This window comes from Anabas testudineus, chromosome 10 (genome assembly GCF_900324465.2).
Source record: "Anabas testudineus chromosome 10, fAnaTes1.2, whole genome shotgun sequence".
NCBI classification, from domain to species: domain Eukaryota; kingdom Metazoa; phylum Chordata; class Actinopteri; order Anabantiformes; family Anabantidae; genus Anabas; species Anabas testudineus.
The window spans coordinates 2,192,725-2,216,901 of NC_046619.1; the positions used below are offsets into that span (position 1 = coordinate 2,192,725).

General features: G+C 43.1%; 2 protein-coding genes across 4 annotated transcripts in view; one reads left to right on the forward strand and one right to left on the reverse strand.

Moving 5' to 3' along the window:
• Positions 1-2,560: 2,560 nt before the first annotated feature.
• On the forward strand, positions 2,561-7,907 carry nkx1.2lb (NK1 transcription factor related 2-like,b). Its single transcript, XM_026358233.1, has 3 exons — positions 2,561-2,878; positions 4,168-4,408; positions 7,177-7,907. The coding sequence occupies exons 1-3, from the start codon at positions 2,561-2,563 to the stop codon at positions 7,905-7,907; spliced, it is 1,290 nt and encodes a 429-aa protein (XP_026214018.1).
• Positions 7,908-9,533: 1,626 nt separating this feature from the next.
• The window catches only part of uvssa (UV-stimulated scaffold protein A), a 28,703-nt gene continuing 14,059 nt past the window's right edge, over positions 9,534-24,177 (reverse strand). For 2 of the 3 annotated variants that reach the window (XM_026358207.1, XM_026358206.1), the window contains exons 9-15: positions 21,331-21,442; positions 16,753-16,960; positions 16,393-16,506; positions 15,663-15,846; positions 15,453-15,564; positions 11,109-11,283; positions 9,534-10,791 (exon numbers count right to left, since the gene is read on the reverse strand). In XM_026358207.1, coding sequence (XP_026213992.1) covers positions 10,698-10,791; positions 11,109-11,283; positions 15,453-15,564; positions 15,663-15,846; positions 16,393-16,506; positions 16,753-16,960; positions 21,331-21,442 — 999 coding nt within the window. In that variant the 3' untranslated portion in view covers positions 9,534-10,697. The remainder of the gene's footprint in view (positions 10,792-11,108; positions 11,284-15,452; positions 15,565-15,662; positions 15,847-16,392; positions 16,507-16,752; positions 16,961-21,330; positions 21,443-24,177) is intronic. The other variant, XM_026358208.1, reaches the window with a different exon arrangement.

Genomic DNA, 24,177 nt, shown 5'->3' on the forward strand with positions numbered 1-24,177 from the left:
TCTCTCCCCCCCCCCTCCTCATTTCACTGCAGCGGGGACATTACCGGCTTTATTCAGGCCGTAATTGAGTTTTGAGGAGAGGCCCTGGTCTGGAATCTGCATTCAAGATAAGAGCTGCTGCTTTCAGGGGGACGAAGTCGAGCTGGAGCCGCTCCAGGACGTCCCGCTGGAGCTCCGCGGTTACAGGCAGAGAGACAGAGAGACACGGAGAGGACAGACAGAGAGACAGAGAGAGAGACAGACAGAGAGACCGAGAGAGAGAGAGACAAGAGAGAGAAGAGACAGGAGAGACAGCAGGAGAGACAGAGAGAGAGACAGAGTAGAGAGAGAGGGACAAGAGAGAGAGACACGGAGAGACAGAGACAGACGAAGACAGAGAGACAGAAGAGAGAGAAGCAGAGAGACAGAGAGAGAGAACAGAGAGCAAGAGAGACACGGAGAGAGAGAGACAGAGCAGAGACAGACAGCAGAGAGACAGAGAGAGAGACACGGAGAGACGCAGAGAGACAGAGAGAGAGAGAGAGAAGAGAGACAGACAGAGAGAAGACAGAGAGAGAAGACAGAGACAGACAGAAGAGAGCGAGAGAGACAGAGAGACAGCGACAGACAGAGAGAGAGAGCGAGAGAGAGAGCAGAGAGGACAACGAGACACGACAGACAGACGAGAGAGAAGAGAGAGAGAGAGACAGAGAGACAGAGAGAGAGACAGAGACAGACAGACAGAGAGAGAGACAGAGAGAGAGACAGAGACAGACAGACAGAGAGACAGAGAGAGAGACACGGAGAGACAGACAGAGAGACAGACAGAGAGAGAGACAGAGAGAGAGACAGAGACAGACAGACAGAGAGACAGAGAGAGAGACAGAGACAGAGACAGACACACACACACACACACACACTCTGCTGGTTGACCTGCTGCGGCCGCTGACTTGTCGCTCGTGTGTACAAACAGAGCCGCGTGGTGAGGTTCAGCGAATTAGGAGCGGAGAAGCGCCGGCGCGCGCTTCCCGCTCTTTCTTGTCTAGTTTCTCCTCGCGCCGGGCCGGACCGCACCACGCGCATATCCCCGAGATAACTGACTATTAGTGGAAGTGGAATTAATTTGTAGCCAATTAGAAGCCGCGGAGCATAAATAAGGAAGGAGACGAGCATGCGCACACACGCATAAACACATGGGGCTACGGCTACACACGATGATAGAGAGAGGGGGAGAGAGAGAGGGGGGGAGAGAGGGGGGGGGAGGAGAGAGGGGGGAGGGAGAGAGAGGGGGTGAGGTCACTTAACTATGTGAGAGGAGAGGAGAGAGAGAGAAGAGAGAGAGAGAGAGCGAGAGAGGGAGACGAGAGAGAGAGAGGGAGAGAAGGAGAGAGAGAGGGAGAGGAGAGAGAGAGAGGAGAGAGAGAGGAGAGAGAGGGGAGAGAGAGAGGAGGAGAAAGAGGGGAGGGGGGGAGAGAGGGAGGGGGATGAGAGAGGAGGATGGGGGGGGAGCCAGAGATGGGGAGAGGGGGCAGAGAGGAGAGGAGCAGAGAGGGAGAGAGAGATGGGGGGGGAGGAGCGAAGACGGGGAGAGAGAGAGGGGGCGAGAGAGACGAGGGAGAGGGACGTGAGATGAGGAGGCGGAGAGAGTGAGGGCGAGCAGGGGAGAAGAGAGAGGGAGGGAGAGAGAGAGAGGGAGGAGAGAGAGAGAGGGGGGGGGTGAGATAGACGGGAGGAGAGCGAGGGGGGAGCGAGAGCCGCGAGAGAGAGGAGGGAGCGAGAGAGAGGGGGGAGGTAAACACTTAATTATGAGAGAGGGGGGGGGGGGGAGAGAGGAGGAGAGAGAGGGGGGGGGGAGGGGGAGAGAGAGGGGGGGGAGAGAGAGAGAGGAGGAGAGAGAGGAGGAGAGAAGGAGAGAGAGAGGGGGGGGAAGAAGGAGAGAGAAGAGGGGAGAGAGAGAGAGGGGGAAGGAGAGAGGGGAGAGGGGAGAGAGAGAGGGGGAGAGAGAGAGAGAGAGAGGGGGGAGAGAGAGAGGGTGGGTACCAGCTACTTTGAACTATTAGAGCTGGATCAGCGTCCGTCCCGCCTTCAACTCCTGTCAGGCTTCCAGAGCGCGCACACAGCGGTGAGCAGACAGAGCGCGCCAGGCTGGAGGTCGGGAGGCAGAGCACCGTTGGTGTGTGTGCGTGTGTCTGAGTGCGTGCGTGTGTGTGCCAACATCAACGGGATACCGGCGCCGAGCGCCAGACACGTTCAGATCACCGGAGACGCTGCGCTGCGGCCGTGGAAGCGGAGGATGAAGGAGGAAGAGGCAGAGAAGAAGTTTCAAGTTTGACGGGACCCCCTCCGTCCGGCAGCCGCTCCGCTCGTCTGTGCAGACCGCTACCGATGGAAAAGTTTACCGGGCTGAAGTCGTCTCCTCAGCCTGGACGTTGAGCGGCCTGTGCTGTGAACTTGTTTCGACATGAGTCCCACACGGTCCGGTTAAAACGGGTTCTCTCAGTCGTTTTCTCTCCACACTACAACTGCGTTTAATCCGGATTCTTAGTAGCTATATGGGAAAGGGACAGTAAGGAGTAAGCTGATGAACCGGGAAAGAGCGGTACCGGGGCCCGGAGCGGACGGGGTCCAGACCGTCATAAGTCGAGACAGAGCCGTAGCAGGTTCCGTGACGGACGCGGTCCAGCCAGTGATGAACCGGGACAGAGCGGTACCGACGCCCGGCGGGGACGGAGTCCAGACCGTGGTGAGCCCGGACAGCGGAGACATGCTGGACGGAGGCTCCACCGGAGAGAAGCGGCTCTTCTCCACTAACGCGGTGACCGGAGGCAGAGACGCACAGGCCGTGGAGAACCACACGGACCCCCCGCCGACGAACCCGGTGTTAGTCCCGCCACAGCAGGTAGATCCACCGGGATACATTTGATATGTGTAGATATTTGTCTTTCAGGTGCAGCAGCATGGACAGAAAGGACAGGACTGTCCTGAAGAGTAGGAAACAAAAGTTCAGTAGAAATGAAAGAGAGGGAATAAAGTGGAGTTTGTGCTGTTTTGAAGGTTCCTCTCTGAAGATGATGATGATGATGATGATGATGATGAAGATGATGATGATGGTGGTGGTTTGTTGTTGTCGTGTAAACGTGGCCCTGTGTTGTCTGCTGTCTGTCTGATTGAAGTCTTCATTAAGAACCAGCTGTAACGCGAACACATTTCTCTTTGGAGCTGTGATGAGAACAATCAAACATTTAGTTTCTACTAAATAATGAACAGTTTGACAGTGATGTCATTTAATGTGAACTGCAGCGTGTGAAGGAAAAAATCCTCCTAATTTAAAAACGCAGCCTTGTTATGTCTCGTTAAATGCTACATATTCATCGTGGAAACAGATTAAAACCTCGGCTTTATTACAAGATCTTCCGCACCTCAAATATAGGATTATTGCTCTTAATCCCAGCTGTGATCATTTGCTGTTGCGCCGTTTTTCTTATCAGCAGATGTTAATAAGGCCCCCTGCTCCCTGGGATTATTTCAAGAGTGAATTCTAATATTATTAATGTGGGATTATTCATGTTGACATGATCCAGACTGGCCTCATTAATAGATGAATGATCCTAATCAGGAGGTAGCGCAGGGAGGAAACCAACGCACCTCCTTTTATCTGCCTCATACACTTGGCCCCTTTTTCTCTGAAGGGAATAAATAAATCCGGTGTCTATATATCATATAGTAAACAGTGTACAGTGAACACATACAGGCTCACACTGATGCAGAGTGTTTTATGGAAATGTATGGTTTGATTAAAAATAGCGGGTGTTTGTTGTTTTCAGTTTTCTAATGAGAAACTGTGAATGAAATTGGTTCACTTTTTTTTATTTTAGCAATAAATAAAAAAATCCTGATTGGTTTATATTGATGCCAGCTTCTATTACTGTAGGAATCTAGGTCCAATGATGTTTCCACTGGTGTGTCTGCGTTATTTATACTTTAACATAATTTAAAAAACAATTGAGAATGATCTCATTCAGGCCTGCTGAACACTTTTTTTATTATCATTATTATTATTATTATTATTATTATTATTATTATTATTATTATTATTATTATTATTATTTGGTTTAAATGTATAATAATGATTTACGGTTAGACCGTAGAAAGAGCAGAGAGACTAACCGGTCCTGTCCCGTTTGTCAGGGTCCCACCGGTCCTACCGGACACCGGACCACCTCCTTCTCCGTGCTGGACATCCTGGACCCCAACAAGTTCACGAGCAACCGGAGACACCAGCAACCGCAGCACGCGAGCCACCGGGCAGAGCGCGAGCTGAGCGCGTACGGAGCGGAGAACCGGAGGGGAGGCGCGGGGGAGCAGCGCGAGCCCGGCCTGGAGTCCAGCAAGGGCTGCTACGGAGCGGAGGAGGAGGAGCAGTACCACAGTAAGTCCGAGGCCGCCATCTTTAAAAGAGCGCGGTTCAACTGGGAGGACGCGTCCTTCTTCACTAAACTGCAAATATTATATATATATATATATATAGGCCTATTGTTTTGTTTTGTTTTTTATTCGGTTTATTTTTTAGGAAGAACTTAGTGCAAGGCGTTTACATTTGGAGTAGCCCACACATTCTTATTATCTTTTCCTTATTACCAGTGTACAGCAATGTAAAATACATTTTTGCGTTAATATTATTTTTAATTTCAGGTGCAATTCGTTTTTTTTTTTTTTTTTTTTTTTTTTTTTTGTTTGTTTGTTTTTTTGGCGTTTCTTTTCGTTGAGTTTTTCGTTCTGTGAAGTGCGAAAACGGAGAATCGTGTGTCGGGTTAAAGGCCCATACATTTCTGTAGGGAAGAAGTCTTCTGTTTTTATTCCAATCACAGAACCAGCTTTAATTTAATTTATTTCTAATTAGGATTTTTCGTTTTTATGAAATAAACATAGTGTCATAAATAGAAAAAAAAGTGAAGTCTAAGGAAAAAAAAACACGTGGTATTTGTCCCCGGTGCGCATGTGTGATCGGTATTATTGATTGCTGAATATCTGGATAGCAGTGTGTGTGTGTGTGTGTGTGTGTGTGTGTGTGTGTGTGTGTGTGTGTGTGTGTGTGAGACAGAGAGACAGAGACTCCATTCATTACCTGCCATCAGTTCCGTTTCCTCTATTTGATCTAATACCGGTAGATACACCTCTGTTTCCGTTATCCTCCGTTTATTTCTCCTTCTCTTTCCTCTCGACCTCTTCATCTTCTACTACTTCTGTTTTTACATTGCGTATTTTACGTTTTCATTTTTTAATTTAATTTTTCAAAGTTCTTGCGACGTTTTGTGTAAAGTAAAAATCCACATTTATGTTTCTGACATTTTTAAAGAGACACATGCTTCAAACTAAAAGCTAAAATAAGAAAATGACGAAAATGAACGTGTTGACTCACTGACCGTGTTCTAGAAAAAAACAAAGATTTTTACGATTATACGATTATCACACGAAGAGAATATTTGTACACAGGAAAATAAGAAACACCATTTCCATTTTTCCTGAAGCCGAATAAAACAAAAACCTGGTGCTTCCTGTTTTGTAGTCAGACCAAAATCAAACACTGGTATATATATTATGGAAAAAGAGCTGAAAAATATCAATACAATTAAACACATTACCATTAACTGGCAGCTTAAAAATGCAGTTTAGTCCCACATGGTGTTCTAAATAATAAAAATGACACTGGTGCTGGGAGCCAGTCAGAAACTAAACAAGAATCAAACAATAAATATAATTTAGTGTGTAACACGACACACCCTGAAGAAGTCATATTAACTAAAAGACATTTAGAAAATTCTACATTAATATTTTAAATCTTTTAAATGTTACAATGAGAAACATTTTTCGTCTGCTGCTAAATCACGTGATGCAGCTGATATCTGAATAGAAAACGTGAATTCAAAGTCACTGATTTCAAATAGAACACATCTGCAATTACACATCATGCTGCACGTGGTTTACACTTGTGTGTTTCCATATTTTCTGAATATTGAGAGGCTACTGAGGTTTTTTTAGGTTGTTTTATGTTTTTTTAATGTTGTTTGTTTGAGCTTAGTCTTCAAGCAAACACCAGTTTCAGTTTGTTTAGGTAACCTCACTAATTATATAATTATATAACAGTTATTATTCACTATAATAATTATAATAACCTGACTAAAATTGAAATAAGCTAGTTAAAGCATCACCTGCACTTTAACTCTGACGGTTACAAACAGTATATATCAATACCTCTATTATTACAGTACATATGCAGCATTGACATATATCTAATAAAAATACCAGGAACTGACAGCACACACCAGGAGAATGTTATTTCTCTTCCTGGTCATTGAGATGTTTGGATGATACCAAGTCAAACAGAGTTACTCTGTTTCATGTCATTTACACTGGAAGGCGATTTTGGAAAGATTCATAATCTGCAATGAAATAATCGAACTGTGCACGTACTGAAGCTGCAGTGAGCAGAAATCACTCTTTTGATTTTTTAATTACTACATTAATTTATTTGGTGCCATTTGTTGTTTAACTTTATAACTACTTTAATATTATTTATTTATTTATGCCTTAATGTTTTTGAACTCTAAGAATAAGCGATCAGACACATTCCCACTTAGTGGCCTCGAAGGCCCCCAGCTACACTGATAAAGGATGTTTTACCAACCCACCTCAGGGTGGGACCTGCTGGAGGCATTTTCAAAACTTGGAAAAAAAAAGGTCTAGTTGCAGCTTGTCTTGATCTGACACAGTGAATGTTTCTAAAAGATATTTACAGTAAAACAAATCATCAATCAATCACAGTCTGACTCAGAAATCACCAGAGTTTTCTGGGTTCTGTGGTGCAAGTTAAACAATGATGAAGGGAACTAAAGTCACAGGGACACATGGAGAAACACACAGAACAGGCTGAATGGACAAAGAGGGGTCACAAGGGCTCCAGTTCATCTTTGGTCCAGGACTTTGGCATGAGTTTATTTAGTCCCGAAGAGAATTCTACCTTTTTGAAGTCATCTGATCTTTTCAGCTTCGATCATTTTGGTTTCAGAGGTTCATCATGTGTCTTTTTTTATATCCAAGTTATGTGCAGGGGCCAACATGTAGCAGCATGTTCCAAGGAAATGTAGCTCAGTCCACCCAATCCTAACCTGACATTGTCTTTGTTGTGTCTGTTTCTAGAGGAAGGCTTTGTATACAGAAGCCCAGATGAGGATGACTACCACAGATCTGGGACCCCAGACTCAGAGGCTCCAGATGGTCCCTACAGCAGTGAGGAGAGCAGCTCTGCTCTGCCCAGTAACGGAGACAGAGATCTGGGCCAGCACAGCCTCCAGGACTCCTCCAGAGACACCAAGAGCCCAGGAGGAGGTTCTGAGATCACCAATGTGCAGACCAATGGGGGCCAGGGGGCCAAGCCCAAGAGGAAGCGCTCTGGCTCAGACTCCAAGTCAGGAAAGCCCCGTAGAGCCCGGACTGCCTTCACCTACGAGCAGCTGGTGGCACTGGAGAACAAGTTCAAGTCCACGCGCTACCTGTCAGTGTGCGAACGGCTCAACCTGGCCCTGTCGCTGTCCCTCACTGAGACCCAGGTCAAGATCTGGTTCCAGAACCGCCGGACCAAGTGGAAGAAACAGAACCCTGGTGCTGACACCTCCGCCCCCACCGGGGCTGGAGGTGCCGGGGGCTCAGGTGGAGGAGCAGGAGGAGGCCTGGGGAGTCTCAGTCCTCTCAGTCCATCCCCTCCGGTCAGTGGGCACCTGGCCATGCACGCTGGCTACGCCGGACACCACCACCCCCCCACAGGCAGCCTGGTCCAGCTGCCTTTCCTTACCGCCAGCCACGTCCTGTCCCCCTTCATGCTGGGGACACAGAGCTACGCTGCCCCCGCTTTCTACAGCACGCACCTGTAGACACACACACACACACACTCCTGACAGATCATCCTCAGAGACTCACTGAGCCAGAGACACTGAATCCTGGGGGTGTATGAACGAACTGCGGCGCAGCAGACAGACTGTCAGTGCTCAGCTTCCTTTTTACTACCAACATTTGAAGGCTTTCATTTCAACGGATTATTTTGATAGAATGTGAATATGTACCAGAAACTGTACAAATCTATGTTCTAGCTCCTATTCTGAATGCTGTTTTAAACTATGTACTAGACAAATAGTTGATTTCTTTGTTTCAAAAAGTCTGTATGAATATTGAATGTTTATTTATGACTAAAGGAATGACTCGATCTATTGACAGTACCATGTAACTCCAGCTGTGGTTGTTTTCTTTTGGGTCGTTTCTGTTATTTATTGAATTTGTTGACCGTTTCCATAAAATCCGTGGATGTACTGAATCCTCAGCTCAACATGATATCGTCTTTGATATGAAAATAATGAGAATTAAACAGTGAAAACAAGCCCAGTGACATAATTTTAATAATTGAATCACACTGTAAGGTGGAGGGGGTGTAGTGGATTAAGGTTGTGGTTTAGAAATGACCATTGGTTTGTATCTAGTCTGCACATTCTTTGACTCGTTTCACGTCTTACATTGTGTTTGCACTTTCTAACACACCAAGTAAAGCTGGATGAGGTGACCATATGTTGCTTCAAGAAGAAAAACACAGCATGAACTCAGCTGCATCGGGTTCGCACATGAAATACAGTGCACTTGTTTGGTTAGGACTAGCCTAGCCACCAATCCCAGTGGGCTGGGTTGGTACAGAGAGATGTGGACCGATCCACACTCTAGTGGACAGAGGTCAGCATCAAAACATTTTTTAAAGGATCAGTTTGCACCTCTTGCTAAACCCCAACGATGTGACACAGTGAAACTCTCCATAGTCCATCAGAGCTCTGACTGAACAACATGACAACATGTTGCTGTTCACATTACAGCAGACTGTGATCTGTATCTAACTATTACCAACTAGTCGACTAGATTAACAAGTTCCTCTATGTGGAAGTTACCTTTAAAACAAGTATCTACAGTAAATGTCCCTTTTTCGACCAATGCAAACTAGATTCTGCGTGTTCTGCGTGAACTGGTTTGCTTTTCTAGAAGCCACCACAGGACCACCACAGAGTCGTCATCATCATCATTATCACATGTTATGCGTCTTTGCCCTCACAGTCATGCTATCGGCAAGCACAACAACAACGGTGTCAACACACAGTCTCCCTACAGGTGTCTCCTGGTTTAAAAGCCTACATTAGCGAAGTCCAATGTATTTGCGCTGCTCTTAGTGATGCTACGGATGGTGACTGCACTCTACGACAAAGGTAATTACCCTACACTCGTATTGATCACATTACAGTTGAAGGATGTGGCTGCAAATAGTTCTAGATTCAAGTTGTTACTTTAGAACCAGTCTTCCTGGCCGAGAGTCAGTTCTTTGATGCTGTGGTGGAAATAAGTAATTGTTCCCTGAATGGAACAGAGAAGTCGCTGTTCTTTTGTCTACATATGTAGAATAAAGGTAGAACACAATGTAATAATAAAGCTGTTTATTTATAAACTAAAAAGCAACACTTGAGGCCAAGTCTTTGGAAAAATGTCTCATTTCCTGAATGTTATCTGATATGTAGCTGTTAATTTCTAGGAAAGCTTCCATTAAAGGTTTATTCACAAGTGATGGGCGACGTGGAAAAAAGCAGCGGGGCTACGGTTCTGAAGAACTAACTTGAAAGTAGCACATGGACAAACTTTATTTAGAGTGAAAGTCCTACAATTAACAACAAAATGCCAGGTATCAGAAATATTTCAGGAAACGATCTGTAAAATCAACATTACCAATAAAACATGTTTAGACAGTGAATTAATCATGAGCAGCTTTTGTTCCTGCCTCTTCTGAAGCCAAAAGTTGTTGAGCTTCAAATTTGACTTGGTCCCATTTAGAAATAAAAAGTCCAGCCAGGTGGTAGATTATCACGATCAGACATTTCTATTTTATTGCTTCCTCACCTCTGCTGTGCTGTTAAACTAAGCTTAATCAGCTATTTGTTTTTCCTTTTTTCCTTTCAAAACACAAAAATCATACCAAATCTGAGACATCTCAGTTGTAGCCCAATAATGTGCCTATTCAGTAATTCATTAAAGGGTCACTTTACCAATTTTACACGGTGTTTACTTGTCCTTAGACTGTCACTGTCTTCAAATCACGTTCATTCCTAGATTATTTCCATAAGCAGCTGCATGTCCAAACTTCCACAGCTGCTCGGATGCTGCAGCTCTACTGTATGTGCTGCGTTAACCCTGTGTTACCCTGGTTACCGTGGAGGACAGGACAAGGACACAACCACAGCAGTCTGAAGAAAGACGCTTTACTTCTGATACAAATCTTGTTTGACTTGCATGATGTTTGTTTACAGCTCATAGCTTAATGCCCCCGACACACACACACAGCACAAACACAAATATGATGATGATATGAATTCAGTAAATTCAGTTCTAGAAAATCTAAATTGTATTTGGCAGATACAGAGGTGAAATTAAAACGATCAAAAGAAATGTCAACAGTAGAGGTAGAAAAAGGTCATACACAAATGTGAGTCCATCATTCATCATTACAGAGTTTTAAATATATCAGTCATGTATAAGTTAACACAGAGCACATCAGCAAATGAAAACTGCTTTCAGTGCTAAAGGTCTGTTTAGAGATCTCAGTCCATCTCATGTTAGTCCTAGCACGTAAAAGCAGCTGCAGGTCAGTTGAGGGCGTAGTTGAACTGGTTGGAGAACTTGTCGTGTTTTCTTCCGTCAGCTTTACTCATCACCTGAGCTACCCTGCGCATGGTGCTCCTGCAGGAAAGAAATGAATGATGGTTATTATGCTAATAAACGTGACACATTTTGAAGTGGAACACGAGCTAACACCACAGTCTTTGGTTGCCAGTCTACGTACTCCTGCGTTTCTCACATTGTTTTAACAACACTGGTTACTACATTATCTACATGACATCTGATTATTGCGTCAGTTTCCATTACCCTGCTTCAGCTCACGCCGAGTTTAGATCTCAACGTGCGCACAATGTAACACAATAAGACTTTTTCTTTACTAATTAACTTAATAGTGAGAGGTTTTTACAGAGCGTTGTTCCTGCTGCTACCCTACGTACTTATTGAAGACTTTCTTCTCCAGCCTGGAGCGAGATGTGTTGGCCCTCTGCTTCAGATCACTGAGGTTTGGGTACTTCTTCTTTTTCCCTTTGCCTTTTTTAGCCACTCTGTCAGAACCCAGGTTTTCTCCTGTTGCCGCCTCGATGTCTCTCATCAGGTCTGCATCACGCCAGTCTACAACACAAGGAAGAGTTCTTTAGGTCTTGTGTTAATGTACATATTTCTGTAACACAGGCAATGTTTTATCTTCATTTTCACAGCTGGAACAAACCATGAACCAACCTTGCTGGTGTCCAGGTAAAAAAGTAAATGAACCTCTGGATTCAATAACTTTACTGCTACTTTACTAAGTTGAAATTTCTTTGGCAACAATAAACTCGAACATGCATAAGGCAGCTGAACAGTAGGAACTTTACAGAACTGCTTTAGCTCAGCCACATTTTGAGGATGTCTGGTGTGAATGGATCTCTTCATTTCATTCCACAACATCTCTATTATATTGAGGTCATTCAGTAGTTGATTTTCTCCAGTGTTTGGAATCATTGTGCTGCTGGATCACTCAGCTTCCTCTGAGCTCCAGCTTGCAGACATTATCCTGCTGGAAACCTTGATAAACTTGGGAATTTATTTTCCACCTCCACAATGGTAAAGCAAAGCAGCCCCAAATCATGATGCACCCTCCACCGTACTTGACTGTTGACACGATGTTTTCATGTTGGCACACAGTTCTCTTTTTATATCATAAACAGTGCTGTGTGCTCTAATCAGTTCACAACACTTTCTCAGCAGTGTTGTGGAGTGTCATCATGCTCTTTGGTAAACTTCAGACATGCTGAGAGTTACTAAAGTACCACTGCTACAATAGTTGTCAAAGATCAAGTGGTAAAAGTAAAACTCAAGAAGGAAGCCGATAATAAAGAAAAGTTGAGAGCAGTGGATTCCATTTTCTGTTTCCCTTCTTGAAATCAAATGTGTATGTAATTACAGCCTTCTTTTATTAAAACAACTGCTCTCTATCTGCTACAATTAAACAGTGAAACGTCAACAAAAAGTAATCTGACAAATAAAATGAAGTAATTAGAGCTGATAACATAAATGAGCTCCCAGTGCCCAGTTTTACAGACCATAAGTAGTAAACAGTGTGTTGTACGGCCTCATTTGGATCCAATTCCAGTGTTAATGAAAAGTGTAATGTCATAATTCTGGTGATAAAGTAAAAGTGGAGTGGAGTAATGACGGTCTAAATGAAGAGACACTTCTAGTTAATGACGTACTGCGGAGGAATTAGAGATAAACCTGCAGTAATGCAAAGTAATTACACTGTGATTGTGATGGGATTGAAGGGGGCTCTCTGCTCTGTCAAAACACTGACCCCAGCTCTGCAGTGAGTGTGTGTGTGTGTGTGTGTGTGTGTGTGTGTGTGTGCTGGGGGATGTGGGGGAATTAATCAGCCAGTCTGACCCTGGGTCTTACTGGACCTTCAACTATCCCTCATTTTACACTCAAACACACACACAAACACACACACGAGCAGTAACTGAAAAGCATCTGGTGTGTTTAGGAGAATCATTACAGCTACGGAAGCAGCTGCATTTACATCGTGTGTTCGTCCTCTATCACTTAGCTGTTGTGAACGTAAAAGGAGTTAGGACGAAGAAATAAAAAACAACAGACCAATGAAAAGGAAGAGAAAGTAGGAAAGAAAAGAAGAAAAGAGGCGGCGGAGAGAGAGAGTCTTCAGAATTTAATCAGTGTTGCAGCAGGGCTCTTTTCTCTGTCATCACCTCTTAGTCCTTCCAGCTGGGGTCTGTGTGTGTGTGTGTGTGTATGTGTGTGTGTGTGTGTGTGTGTGTGTGTGTGTGTGTGTGTGTGGCCTGGCCCCTGCCCTGACACACACACCCACTATGGCATCTGGGGTCTTTGGTTTGTTCAGACGTCTCTCAGCTACGCACCACTAAGCACAGGGACCCTGTGTGTGTGTGTGTGTGTGTGTGTGTGTATGTGTGTGTGAGAGAGAGAGACAGACAGACAGGGTATCACAGTGTAGCGCAGCATCAATTCCTCGATCTCAGCCAGTCGAACTCTGAATCAAACCTTCAGTAAGAATGGACAGAAGCAGCAGCAACAAAGTGCACACACGTCTTTCGTAAGTGTCTCGATACAGTTGATGAGAAAACTTGACTGATGACAATTTCTAATTTTCAGACCTCCTGATTGGGATGCTTCAGATTTCCTTTCTAAGAACTATGATTGACAGCATACACAAATTTTATTCTAACTTTAAATACTGACTATAAAATAACTTTTACCATCTGTCTCTCACTCAAATAAATCCCAAAATAAAAGGGATTCGAGTTACTGGACAAACCTCCAAGTACAAATGAAGTGCAGTATTTGTACTACTACTACTACTACTACTACTACTACTCTGAAAATAAAAATAAAAGAAAAACACAAATGCTTTTGTGGCTGTTCATCCACCTCTAATTTTGGCCTTACAGGTATTACAAAGTGCGATCTTCATGTCTTCACAGTAAAGAATCACTAGAATCACTAGTGGGACTAATAAGTACATCAGCTCTCCTCCAGCTTGGAGTTTCTCCACCATCTACCTGCCTGCACTGTTGTTCTCCGCTGTGATGTCAACATTAATCTCTGTTGGTCAGAGATTGGGCCTCATCTGCCTCCTAGTGGCTAACCTTTTAAATCCTCCACGTACACAAAGTATGTCCAGAAGTACTGTAGGTGATGCTGCTGTTGTCTCTGCCTACGCAGCAGTAAACAGTACAGCAAGTACAGTTAACAATTGGATGTTAATTAATGTTATTTTAATTTTTTTAATTAAGTAGTCCCAAAGTCCCTCACCTCACTGTTTATATGTGTGTGTGTGTGTGTGTGTGTGTGTGTGTGTGTTGTGTGTGTGTGTGTGTGTGAGTGTGTGTGTTTACGTTTGGGTGAATGTGTGACTGAATAGGTAGTGGGAGCTCAGGCCAATGGTCCATCAGCTCATTCAGGCCACTGCCCCCCCTGCTGTGACATTGATTTGTATGTGAGTGTGTGAATGTGTCTAGGTGTGAGATTGACTCGCCGATCGATAGCGTAGTTGGTAACAAAAGATGCTATTTCACAACTCACTGGATTGCATGCCATGTCCGCACACACGCACACGCACACACACACACACACACACACACACACTCACAGAGCTGTTGGTTAACAAGACACTGCAGGCAGCTGGTGGACATCCTGCAGACTGGTGACTCTCCAGTCCCACACACAACAAATAAACACACACACAACAGACAACAATCCTGTGTATAACAGACTATGAGCAGACAGCACACTTAGCCTCTTAATGTGTGCTCTCAGCCCAGAGACTGGACACACACTGGGCTGTGATGGAAATTATTATTGGTGCACAAAAAGGAAGCCAGTTACTCACAAAGTAATCTCATTTACCACCAGCAAAACCTGCTTAAACCACCAGACCACTGACTGGCACCGGTCAGACATTCCCTACTTTTCAAATCAGATCCTTTCACACTCCCACTACAGCACCACAGCCCTCCCTGCCTTCTGACAGCAAACACTCATGTGTACACCTGTTCCCTATTCTCCTGGTATATGCTCTATATACACCAGACCCAGCTATTCAGCTAAACTCCTTTCTTCCACTTTGTTCAGTGTAAGTCATTATTGGTCTCATCTACCTTTACACAAACTCTAATCTGCTCTTTCTGTTTTTGATTTTATAAACCCATCCTCAAAGAAGTTCTTGATCTTGACAAGAGGTATTATTTCACCAGAGAAAGAATTTCACCACTGTTCATCACTGTTGTTTTCCGTGGTGCTCTAGTCTTTTGATGTTCCTAAGCTCAGCAGTGTGTTCTCTGTTTTTAAATATATGTCAAATGTCTCCCCTTTTTCACAACTATGTGCTAAAATCTGTGTAAATATATATATATTCTGTCTGATTGATTTAGTTCCTTTGTGAGTCTCTCCATTTTTCTGTTGCTTAAAGTACATAACAGTAATCATTAACATACTAAACACAATGTATGACAACAGTCCTGATTTTCCTCCAGTGTACATAAAAACAACAGCAGGACCTGGTATCACAATAAAAGTTTCACACCCCTTCCGTCCAACTGACACTACCTCTGGTCTGTTTCACAGACAGTGGGGTGAACTCATCTCGCCTCTGATACTACCTCTTAAGGTGGCTCAATGAAGCTTCAGCATGAACGGTTTGGTACCTTTTATACAGAACAGCGAGGCAGTGTATTGGCACAGTAAACCTGCTTTGAATGTGCAGTGTGATATGAGGTTGTGTCAGGCCTCACCAGGCTGCTCCTCTCGCTTCCTCCTCTCCTCCGCCTCCTCCCTCAGTCGGTCCTCTCGTCTGCACGGCCGTCCCTCCTGGTCTCGAGGAATGATCTGACCATGGAAAGGACACTGCAGGAAACACAGTCACAGCTCAAACACACACACACACTAAGAGCGTAGAAAGAGACATGAATGTTTGTAGAATCACTTTGTGTTTGTCCTGTTACCTTAAGCCGGTCCTGTCTCTGACACAGTTTTCCATTACCCAGTGGAGCTCTACAAAAATGGTTGACAGGAGTGAAGCTCCCAGGGAAGGAGATGTACCTGCTCCTGCTCTCCTCCAGCAGCTGATTGTTCTCCACCTCCTCCTCCACCTCAGCAGGAACCCAGAACTGATGCTGTGAGGCCGCCCTGCACAAGGACAAACATGGGATCACAAGTTATGCGCAGCTTTCAGAAATCAGCATCTAAGACCATTCAAGACACTTTTACAGCAAGCTGGGATTAAATGTACAAAATGATTGAAAAAATACAACAAAAAAGTTATAAAAGTGACACCTGTCTTATTAAACCACTAGATAGTTTAAAACTAATGACAGGACGAGAAGGAGAGCATGAAATTTAATTTCCAGATGCTGGGTTTATTGTCAGTTTCTATGAGAGATCAAATTGCAATTGTACTCAATGTTTTGAAAGATTTTCATTGCAGACATTAAATTTCTTCCACTGAAACACGAATTGACACAGAATTCACAAAACATAGTTAGGAATGCAATCACAGATTAGAACTGTACTGTTTCAGCACTAAATTAGTAGAAAAAAAGAACCAGAGCAGTGAGGTGTACAGTCACATGTATGGCTACAGTCTGTGTGTGTGTGTGTGTGTGTTTGTGTGTGTGTGTGTGTGTGTGTGTGTGTGTGTGTGTGTGTGTGTGTGTGTTTGTGTGTGTATATTACTTGACGATCTTGCCAGCGTTGGGCTGCTCCTCGCCCCAGTAGTACAGGTCCAAACCAAACGGAACCACAGGAGCATTAACAGGCTTCTGTTCCGAACTTGGACCTGAGGAGCTGCTGTCATGTGAAGATGTGGAGGAAGAGTTAAAGCAGGTTGATGCAGAAACAAACGCAGTGGCTGCACCAGCAGATAACCGCTAATGACCTAAGTAACCTTGTCATACTTCCTACTACCTCCTGATTTGAGAGGGTAGTTTTGGCACGTCACTAAACTCCTGCCACTCCTGTTAATCTGTAAAGTGTATAATTATATCTATAGGATAAAGCCATTTGGGCAGAACTGAAGTGATAGGTCTTGGTCACCTGGTCTGTGCAGGCACAGGGAGGTTTTGTTTGAGGAGGCGCAGTGTTGCAGCTGCACAGGTTGGATCCTGTTCCTCTTCTGCGAGTCTCTTTAGCTGCCTGGAGGATGAAGAGGAGCAGGAAGACTGAGGAGGTGGAGCAGCAGGTCTCTTAGCAGGAGTTTTTTTTGTGACAGGGGCTGCTGAGGTGGAAGGAGAAGGATCCAAACCTTGCAACAGAGAACAAGGGGAAGGGAAGGTTAAACTGGACTAATGATGGTACCACGTCACCAGATAAGAAACAAATCAAACATTTCAACTAAAAAGAAGCCGTTTCTTCTACATCTGAAATATTAATATACATTGTATCTAGTGGTCAGACATAAAGCCAGACATATGTTCATTAGTGGTTCATTTATATTGATAATGGCATGAAGAAAAGTACACTTCAATGTCCAGGTAACATTACCAGCTGCTGCTTTTTGTCTGTATGTGTGTGGTCAAACCAGGGATTGAGCAGGACTTAACACACACCCACATACACACAGTGCAGGTGAGATCAAAGTGAGGCTGTAAGATGAGAGCTGCCAACACGCTGATCCTACACATTATTAGAGCTGACCTGGACATTCGCAGAGTCAATCACTGCACTAGTACACTATGCAGACAAGTTACACACAAAATTGAAACCGTTCACCACAGCGATTTCTGTGTTTATACAACCGATCAATGTTATAATATATAAACATATAGAAAAGAAAATACCACATATCAGTTTGAATTTAAATAAGAAGATCTACCAGTTTGAGAAACTAGAAAGAGATTTTATGATCATATGATCCACTGAAATAGTGAAATAGTCTACTTGAGATGAGACAGATGGGATAATAATAAATAATAAACAAACAAACAAACAAACAAACAACAAAACACTGCAGAATTCTGTGTCACTTTAAAGAGCCACAACATTTGACTTTTGACGTTTATAGTCTCATGACAGCCAGTCCAAAAACTGAAAGCTGGCAACAAGTGATTTAACCCCAACTGATACAGTGAGCTTCTTCTTTCTTAAACAACCATGTCTGAAGACACATCCTGTGGTCGTGGAAAAGATGTTTGAGAAGGATCAAATTATTGATCATGAATCAAGCAAAGAAAACATCTAAGGAGATTAAAACTACTAAAACTGAGAGAAGAACTACTACTAAGAACTGTTCAATGGAAGAATGTCATGTGGTCTGATGAGTCCAGATTTACCCTGTTCCAGAGTGATGGACGCATCAAGGTAAGAAGAGAGGTGGGTGAAGTGATGCACCCATCATGCCTAGTATCTACTGTACAAGCCGGTGGGGGCAGTGCTATGATCTGGGGTTGCTGCAGTTGGTTTCAAATGACATCTTTCTGTTTCACGCACAACCTACTTTGTCAATAGTAAAATTATAGTTGTTGTTACTATATTTCCTTACATTTACCTTCTCCCTCTGTCAGATGGTGAAATACTCAGTCTGCTCCTTCCAAACCACCAAACAGCAGAGGTTTTGGATGTTGAGGATGTTTAAATGCAGTCTATTGGAGCAAAAGCGTATACATGTGTGTGTGTGTGAATCTGGGAATGTGGACATGGGTGTAGAAAAAAAGAAAAAATGGGGTTAAGGGGGTTTGAGAAAAAGACAGGGAGAGAGAGAGCGAGGGAGGAAAGGCAGAAAGAGGTATTGATTTTCTTGGGTTAAGCAGGGCCTGTAATTAAAATGTTAATTTGAGAAGGAGAGAGATAGTGTCTTGACAGCAGAGAGAGGGATAAGAGCACTGATAATCACAATGACAGAACCGGACAGAGGGGAGCAAAGAAAGAGGTGAGCAGATATAGATAGAGGAAGAGAGGAAACAGAGGAAGGAGCAGATCAGAGTCAGGCTTTCTCTAAAGACGTTTACACTAAAAGAAATAAAAGGAGAGAAGAGAGGTTATGAAGAGAAACAATGATGATGAAGATGGAAAGAGTCAGGGGGACAGAAAGAAGAATGGATGTGAAGAGAAGAACAAAAAATATGAAAAAGGCCTTTTTATGACTGTTTCTACCTTTTTAAATCCTAATGTTTCTTTTAGTACTGAATTGATCATTTAGTTCAGTTTTATAATCAGAGTGCATATCACAGGGTTGAAGGTGTGATATCTACTTCCTCAAAACTGCTATTTAGTAAACTAGCTAATTTACTCACTACCCAGACAAAACTGTTAACATAGTTTATTCAAATAAAATATTTTTATATCTACTGTGTGGAGACCAATAACACTGACCTCTGTGAGAAAATGTATAACTCTACTTATCACAGCAATGCCAGTGACGGACTGATTTCAATCTGGATGTTTGCTGTAATGAATGCTGGTCTGACAGTGGCCAAAATGTGAACACGGTTGCCTCAAATTCAGCAACTACACTAAATTTGTTTTAGTTACAAATGACAGGGCCCAGCTGTTTTACTTATGACTTTAGCGATAGAGGGGTTTCACAGCTCTGGAAGACAGACATCACTGCAGGCATCCTACGTATCCTTGAAGCTCCAGAGGTCTCCTGAATCTTTATAGCAGCTCTCTGACATCCACAACTGATCATATTGACATGAATACAGCACATCCTTCTTTGTTTTAATATGCTGTATATATTGTGGGAAAAAACCAACAACAATGTAATTTTCAGCAATGGCAGGATGGTGGGTGTGCGCATGGACATGTGTGTGGGTGGTAAAATCTGGCTGCAGGGCTAATAGGGGCTCATTAAAAAGGTTGCATTGTTAATTTGGTATGGTCCCTGTAGATCATTACCTAGCCCACTAATCACCCTGACACACACACACAGCTGTTGTGGACCCATCAGATACAATCTAATTACTTTAGTGTCTAATTGATTAGTAATGGAGGGAGGTGAGGGGAGAAAGGGACGGGCTCCCAGGTAAAAAGAGGAGGCGATGCTCAGTATTAATAATCACTGAGCAGACTGCTGGGGAGTTCTCACGAGGGGTCAAAGGCCACCTCGCAGTCACAACAACATGGCTGACCCAGCAATAACAGAACTGTCAAAAACATGTTCTGTTATGGTGTCATTAGACAAGCTACAGGCGCACATTCATATATAAGTAATGGTGAGAGCTTTTGATATGGCTGACAGAGCAGCACTGTCAGTTTGCTGTTGCTCAGAGCCTTCACGTGTCTGTTAATCATATTAACTGCATTTAAAATCCACCTTTGGAAAAACATGTTATGTAGCTGACAGAGCAATAACATGAGCAGGCAGTTGGTTAATGACCTGAACATTTGACCTCTAACCTCCTGTTTTGCCTACAGGCCACATATGATCCATACAAGTCCAATTCAGCCGTGAAGCAAGAAGCAACAATAAGATAAAAGCTGTTTATAGGTTATTATGACTTTGTGTGAAGGTAAAGGACGTGGATGTGGTAACAGGACTATAGAGCACACAGGGAAAATGTTAGAGGCCGCGCAGCGTTCCTAATCAGACAAAAACCCATGTAAATAGTAAAACCCAGCATCTAAGTCAAGGCGAGTTCACCAATTCACTCCTTATGGGCTGGGCTGGGCATCTCTGGGTAGACTCTAAATTTACTTTCAAAGTACTTCATTGTTCATTCTGACAAATCTGCAAAACACCAGGAAACAAGAAACACCAGCATCATGTCATATGTCACATTGGATTTAGTTTAGGTTAAAACAATCAGTGTTTTATTCATTCTGTAATGAATGTTAATCAAACTCATGTGAGAGATTAACCAGAGTCCATTTAGAAGAAAAACAACTAAATATCAGATGTTTGTGCAGAGAGACTTTATTGTGCAGACGGGAGATCCTACTGGGACTGGCCGTGGTGGAGAATCTATCTATAGCAAACTGTATGGCGACCAGGCCCGCTTTTTTGATGCAGAAAAAGCACCGCGCATCAAACACAGAAAGAAGGGGACAGTATCCATGGTAAACAATGGGAACGATCAGCATGGTTCTCAGTTTCTTATTACCACTGGTGAGAACCTGGACTACCTAGATGGAGTCCATACTGTGTTTGGAGAAGTTACAGAAGGCATGGATGTCTTAGCCAAAATCAATGAGACCTTTGTTGACAAAGATTTTGTCCCATTTCAGGATATCAGAATAAATCACACTGTGATCCTGGAAGACCCATTTGATGACCCTCCTGACCTGCCAGTCCCTGATCGATCACCTGAACCCACAAAAGAGCAGCTGGATAGCGGCAGAATCGGAGCAACTGGACTCCATATTAACTTAAAAGACTTTAACTGTTATACTGGACTGCTGCAAGTCAGAGTGTGGAGGAGTCTTACAAGTGCATTCTCTGTACACACAGACATGTTTTTAACCACAGTTGTACAAATAAACCCATTTAAGAACCACTTTACCTGCACTTACCAGCTGCTGAACACTGCTTCTTTGAAGCCTGTCTGTGTGTGTTTGGAGAGTGTGTGTGTGTGAATCTTAACAGATTAGGGCTGCAGCAGGTCTTCTTTTGTAGCTTAACCTCACTATTTATGCACGTGTCGGTAGGTGAGCTGGCGTGTGTGTAATGGGACTCACCATACTCAGCTCGTAGATGCTCTGGAATGTACGGCTCATATCCTTCTTTCTCTGGAACCTCATCAAAATCATCCTCCTCCTCCTCCTCTTCCTGATCTGAAGAAGCCTTCATCTGAGGAAGTGATGGCAGAAGGTTTAGCTTTAATTGAAATACTAAGACATACATATTATGTGTTGATCTTGTGTGACAGCTGTGGGGACGGGGTGTCAAGGGACAGAATCAAGTTCAGCCACGAATCTGTCAGAGTCTATTGTTAGAGACTGATAAGTGGGTCTTCATTTACAATTAGCTTGTCAAACTACTCTTTTCAAGGTAAATTGAAGCTTCCTGTTCAGGGGGTATGTGTGTTTGCAGAGGTTATATTGTACTTCTAAGCTAAGACCCCAGGATAATAGTTACCTAGTTCTAGAAGTTAATGCTTAATAAGGTCAACATTACTTCTATCATTAGCTGTGTAATCTTTGCACATGTACAACAACACATTTTATTTTTTTTTGTCACCCTCCACCTACTGGGACACTTCGACATGTGGTTGTGGGAGTTGAACCACTGACCCTGCAGTTGTGCACGACTGCATTACCAGCTGGGTAATGTCTTCATAATATACAGTAAGACCAACATGTGTGTGTGAGATAGCAGCCAGATGGCAAAGTTGCTTGGTACTGTAGTTTGATGGACAGAAAAGAAAGAAGAAAGGAGATTCATACCATAACAGGGATGAAAGGCATCTTGTAGAGATTTTTAAAAGCCTGAGCAGACACAGGGGCTGCATATCAGCTTTTGTTGGACGCCCCCTCACTATAGGAGCACTTGTGCTTTACCGTGTACATGCAGCTGTTTCAAGATATAGCCTCAGAACTATCATTACATATACGTAATTATTACGTTTGTATATTGAACTCAACCAAACAACTGTCACCGATGTGCATCAGCAAAATCAACCAAACTGCACATATTGTGTTGGTTACTGTATAAACTGTTTGTCTTTCATTCCTTTGCTCTTGGGTTGTGTGATCCCTTTGTGGCTTGGGAAGATACAATGATTGTGTTACTGTGTGTGTGTTTGTATGTGGATGTGTGATGAGCTGCTATCAGAGCTAAGCAGAATTTATGGTTTTTAATTTCCTAGCAGGGTTGTTAGCCATTGGCTGGGCTACAATGCAGAACACAAGACTCCAATACACAGAGGGGTAATTTCCATAACATAAATGTGTGTGTGTGTGTGTGTTCACAGCTGTTAAGCATACACTCACACACTCACACACTCACACACACACACACACACACTTCAGTCTAGCAGCATAATAATGACAGTAATTAGCATTACGAGGAGCAGTAAAACCTAATGTTAAACTAACCTCTCATTCCCAAGGGCCTCTTTTTCATTAGTGTGTCATGCTTGTATGTGTGTGTGTGTGTGTGAGTGTGTGCGCGCGTGAGAGCAATAGAGGGCTGCTGTGTTACTGTTGATAAAGCCTTTTTAAAAGCTAGAATTAGTTTACAAATGATAAACCTTTAGATGACTGTTAATACACAGAGCTCAGACTCAACCACAGGATGGAGTCAGTTAACCACAGCACAACTCTGCACGCAGCTCTTGATCCAGCACACAGACCAATTATAACACTTCATATTACAATACACATTATTTAGTTAACTAGCAACTAAACAATTAAAGCCTAATTAGTTCTCATTAACGAAGCCACAAAGACACCAGACATGGTGGGTGATCTAAGAGGGAGAGAAATTAGGTTTCATTCATCAAATTCTCAAATGAAGAGATTTGATATTTAAATATATACATAAGTGTTGGTCGATCTTTTCAGCGGGTGTTTATGGGGCAAATGCTACTTGTAGAATTCTACTGCAGACCTGTTAAGGTTTCTTGTTTGAGAAACTGAGTTACCAGGTTTTCAGTAATTATACACAGTAATTTTTTTAGTAATGAAAACCACAATGTGGTGACTTAATCCTGGGCCATACACTGAACCCAGTGGCCAACACATAGCAAACTGCCATATTTGATAGCCCCTTTAGAGTAACTAACTCACTAAATCCAACTTAAATGCAAGGGGAGAAACCTGGCATCTCAAAAAGAATCTCTGACAAACAGTGGCAATGTTGGATCACACTTTTCATTCTTCTATGCAGCTGAATACTGAACTGGATAAAGATAGGATTACTCTAGGTGATACCAGCCTTTTATAAATGAGCTGATTTCAGGATTGGATGGAGACTTCTCTAGTGTAAACAGTATGTGAACACGGGGCATCTCCTGTTAATCTGTTAATAATTATCTAATACAAGCAAACGTTACACAGAGCTAATAAATGGATCTTGGCTTCTACTGTCATCATGTTTTATATTGCTATGTGTGATGCACAAATGCCTTTCTCTTTCTTAGCTCTAGCCAATGCAGATGACATCAGAATACACTGAAGTCATCAGAAAATGAAAAATAACTGACTTCAGATGTAAAGAGCAGTAAGGTAAAATTCCCCTGACTCAGATGAAACAGAGCTGTTATAACTACAAATGATCCCTTAAATCTAAAAAAACAGGTGCTCACAGTGGATACGAGCTGTGAGATACTAACGCTGGATCTTATTTATTTCTTAGCGAGAAGCTGAGAAAATGCTGTTAAACAGAAGAGTAACATTTTAAACACCAAACCAAACTTTCTCCATTACTCCATTCGACTGCTACACTTATTCATCCTCACAGTACAACAGATTCACACACAGCACACGTATACACGCGCACACAGATATAGTTTCTATAGGTTTTGTGCTTGTCTAATTTAATCCAGGCTGGTTTATTTTGCTCTGATCAATGACCTAAGACTA

Excerpts from the sequence above, each read along its gene's own strand:
- nkx1.2lb (XM_026358233.1), top strand. The coding sequence starts at position 2,561 with ATGAACCGGGAAAGAGCGGTACCGGGGCCCGGAGCGGACGGGGTCCAG. Across the intron at positions 2,879-4,167 it reads TGTTAGTCCCGCCACAGCAG|GGTCCCACCGGTCCTACCGG; the intron begins GTAGATCCACCG and ends CCCGTTTGTCAG. Across the intron at positions 4,409-7,176 it reads GGAGGAGGAGCAGTACCACA|AGGAAGGCTTTGTATACAGA; the intron begins GTAAGTCCGAGG and ends GTCTGTTTCTAG.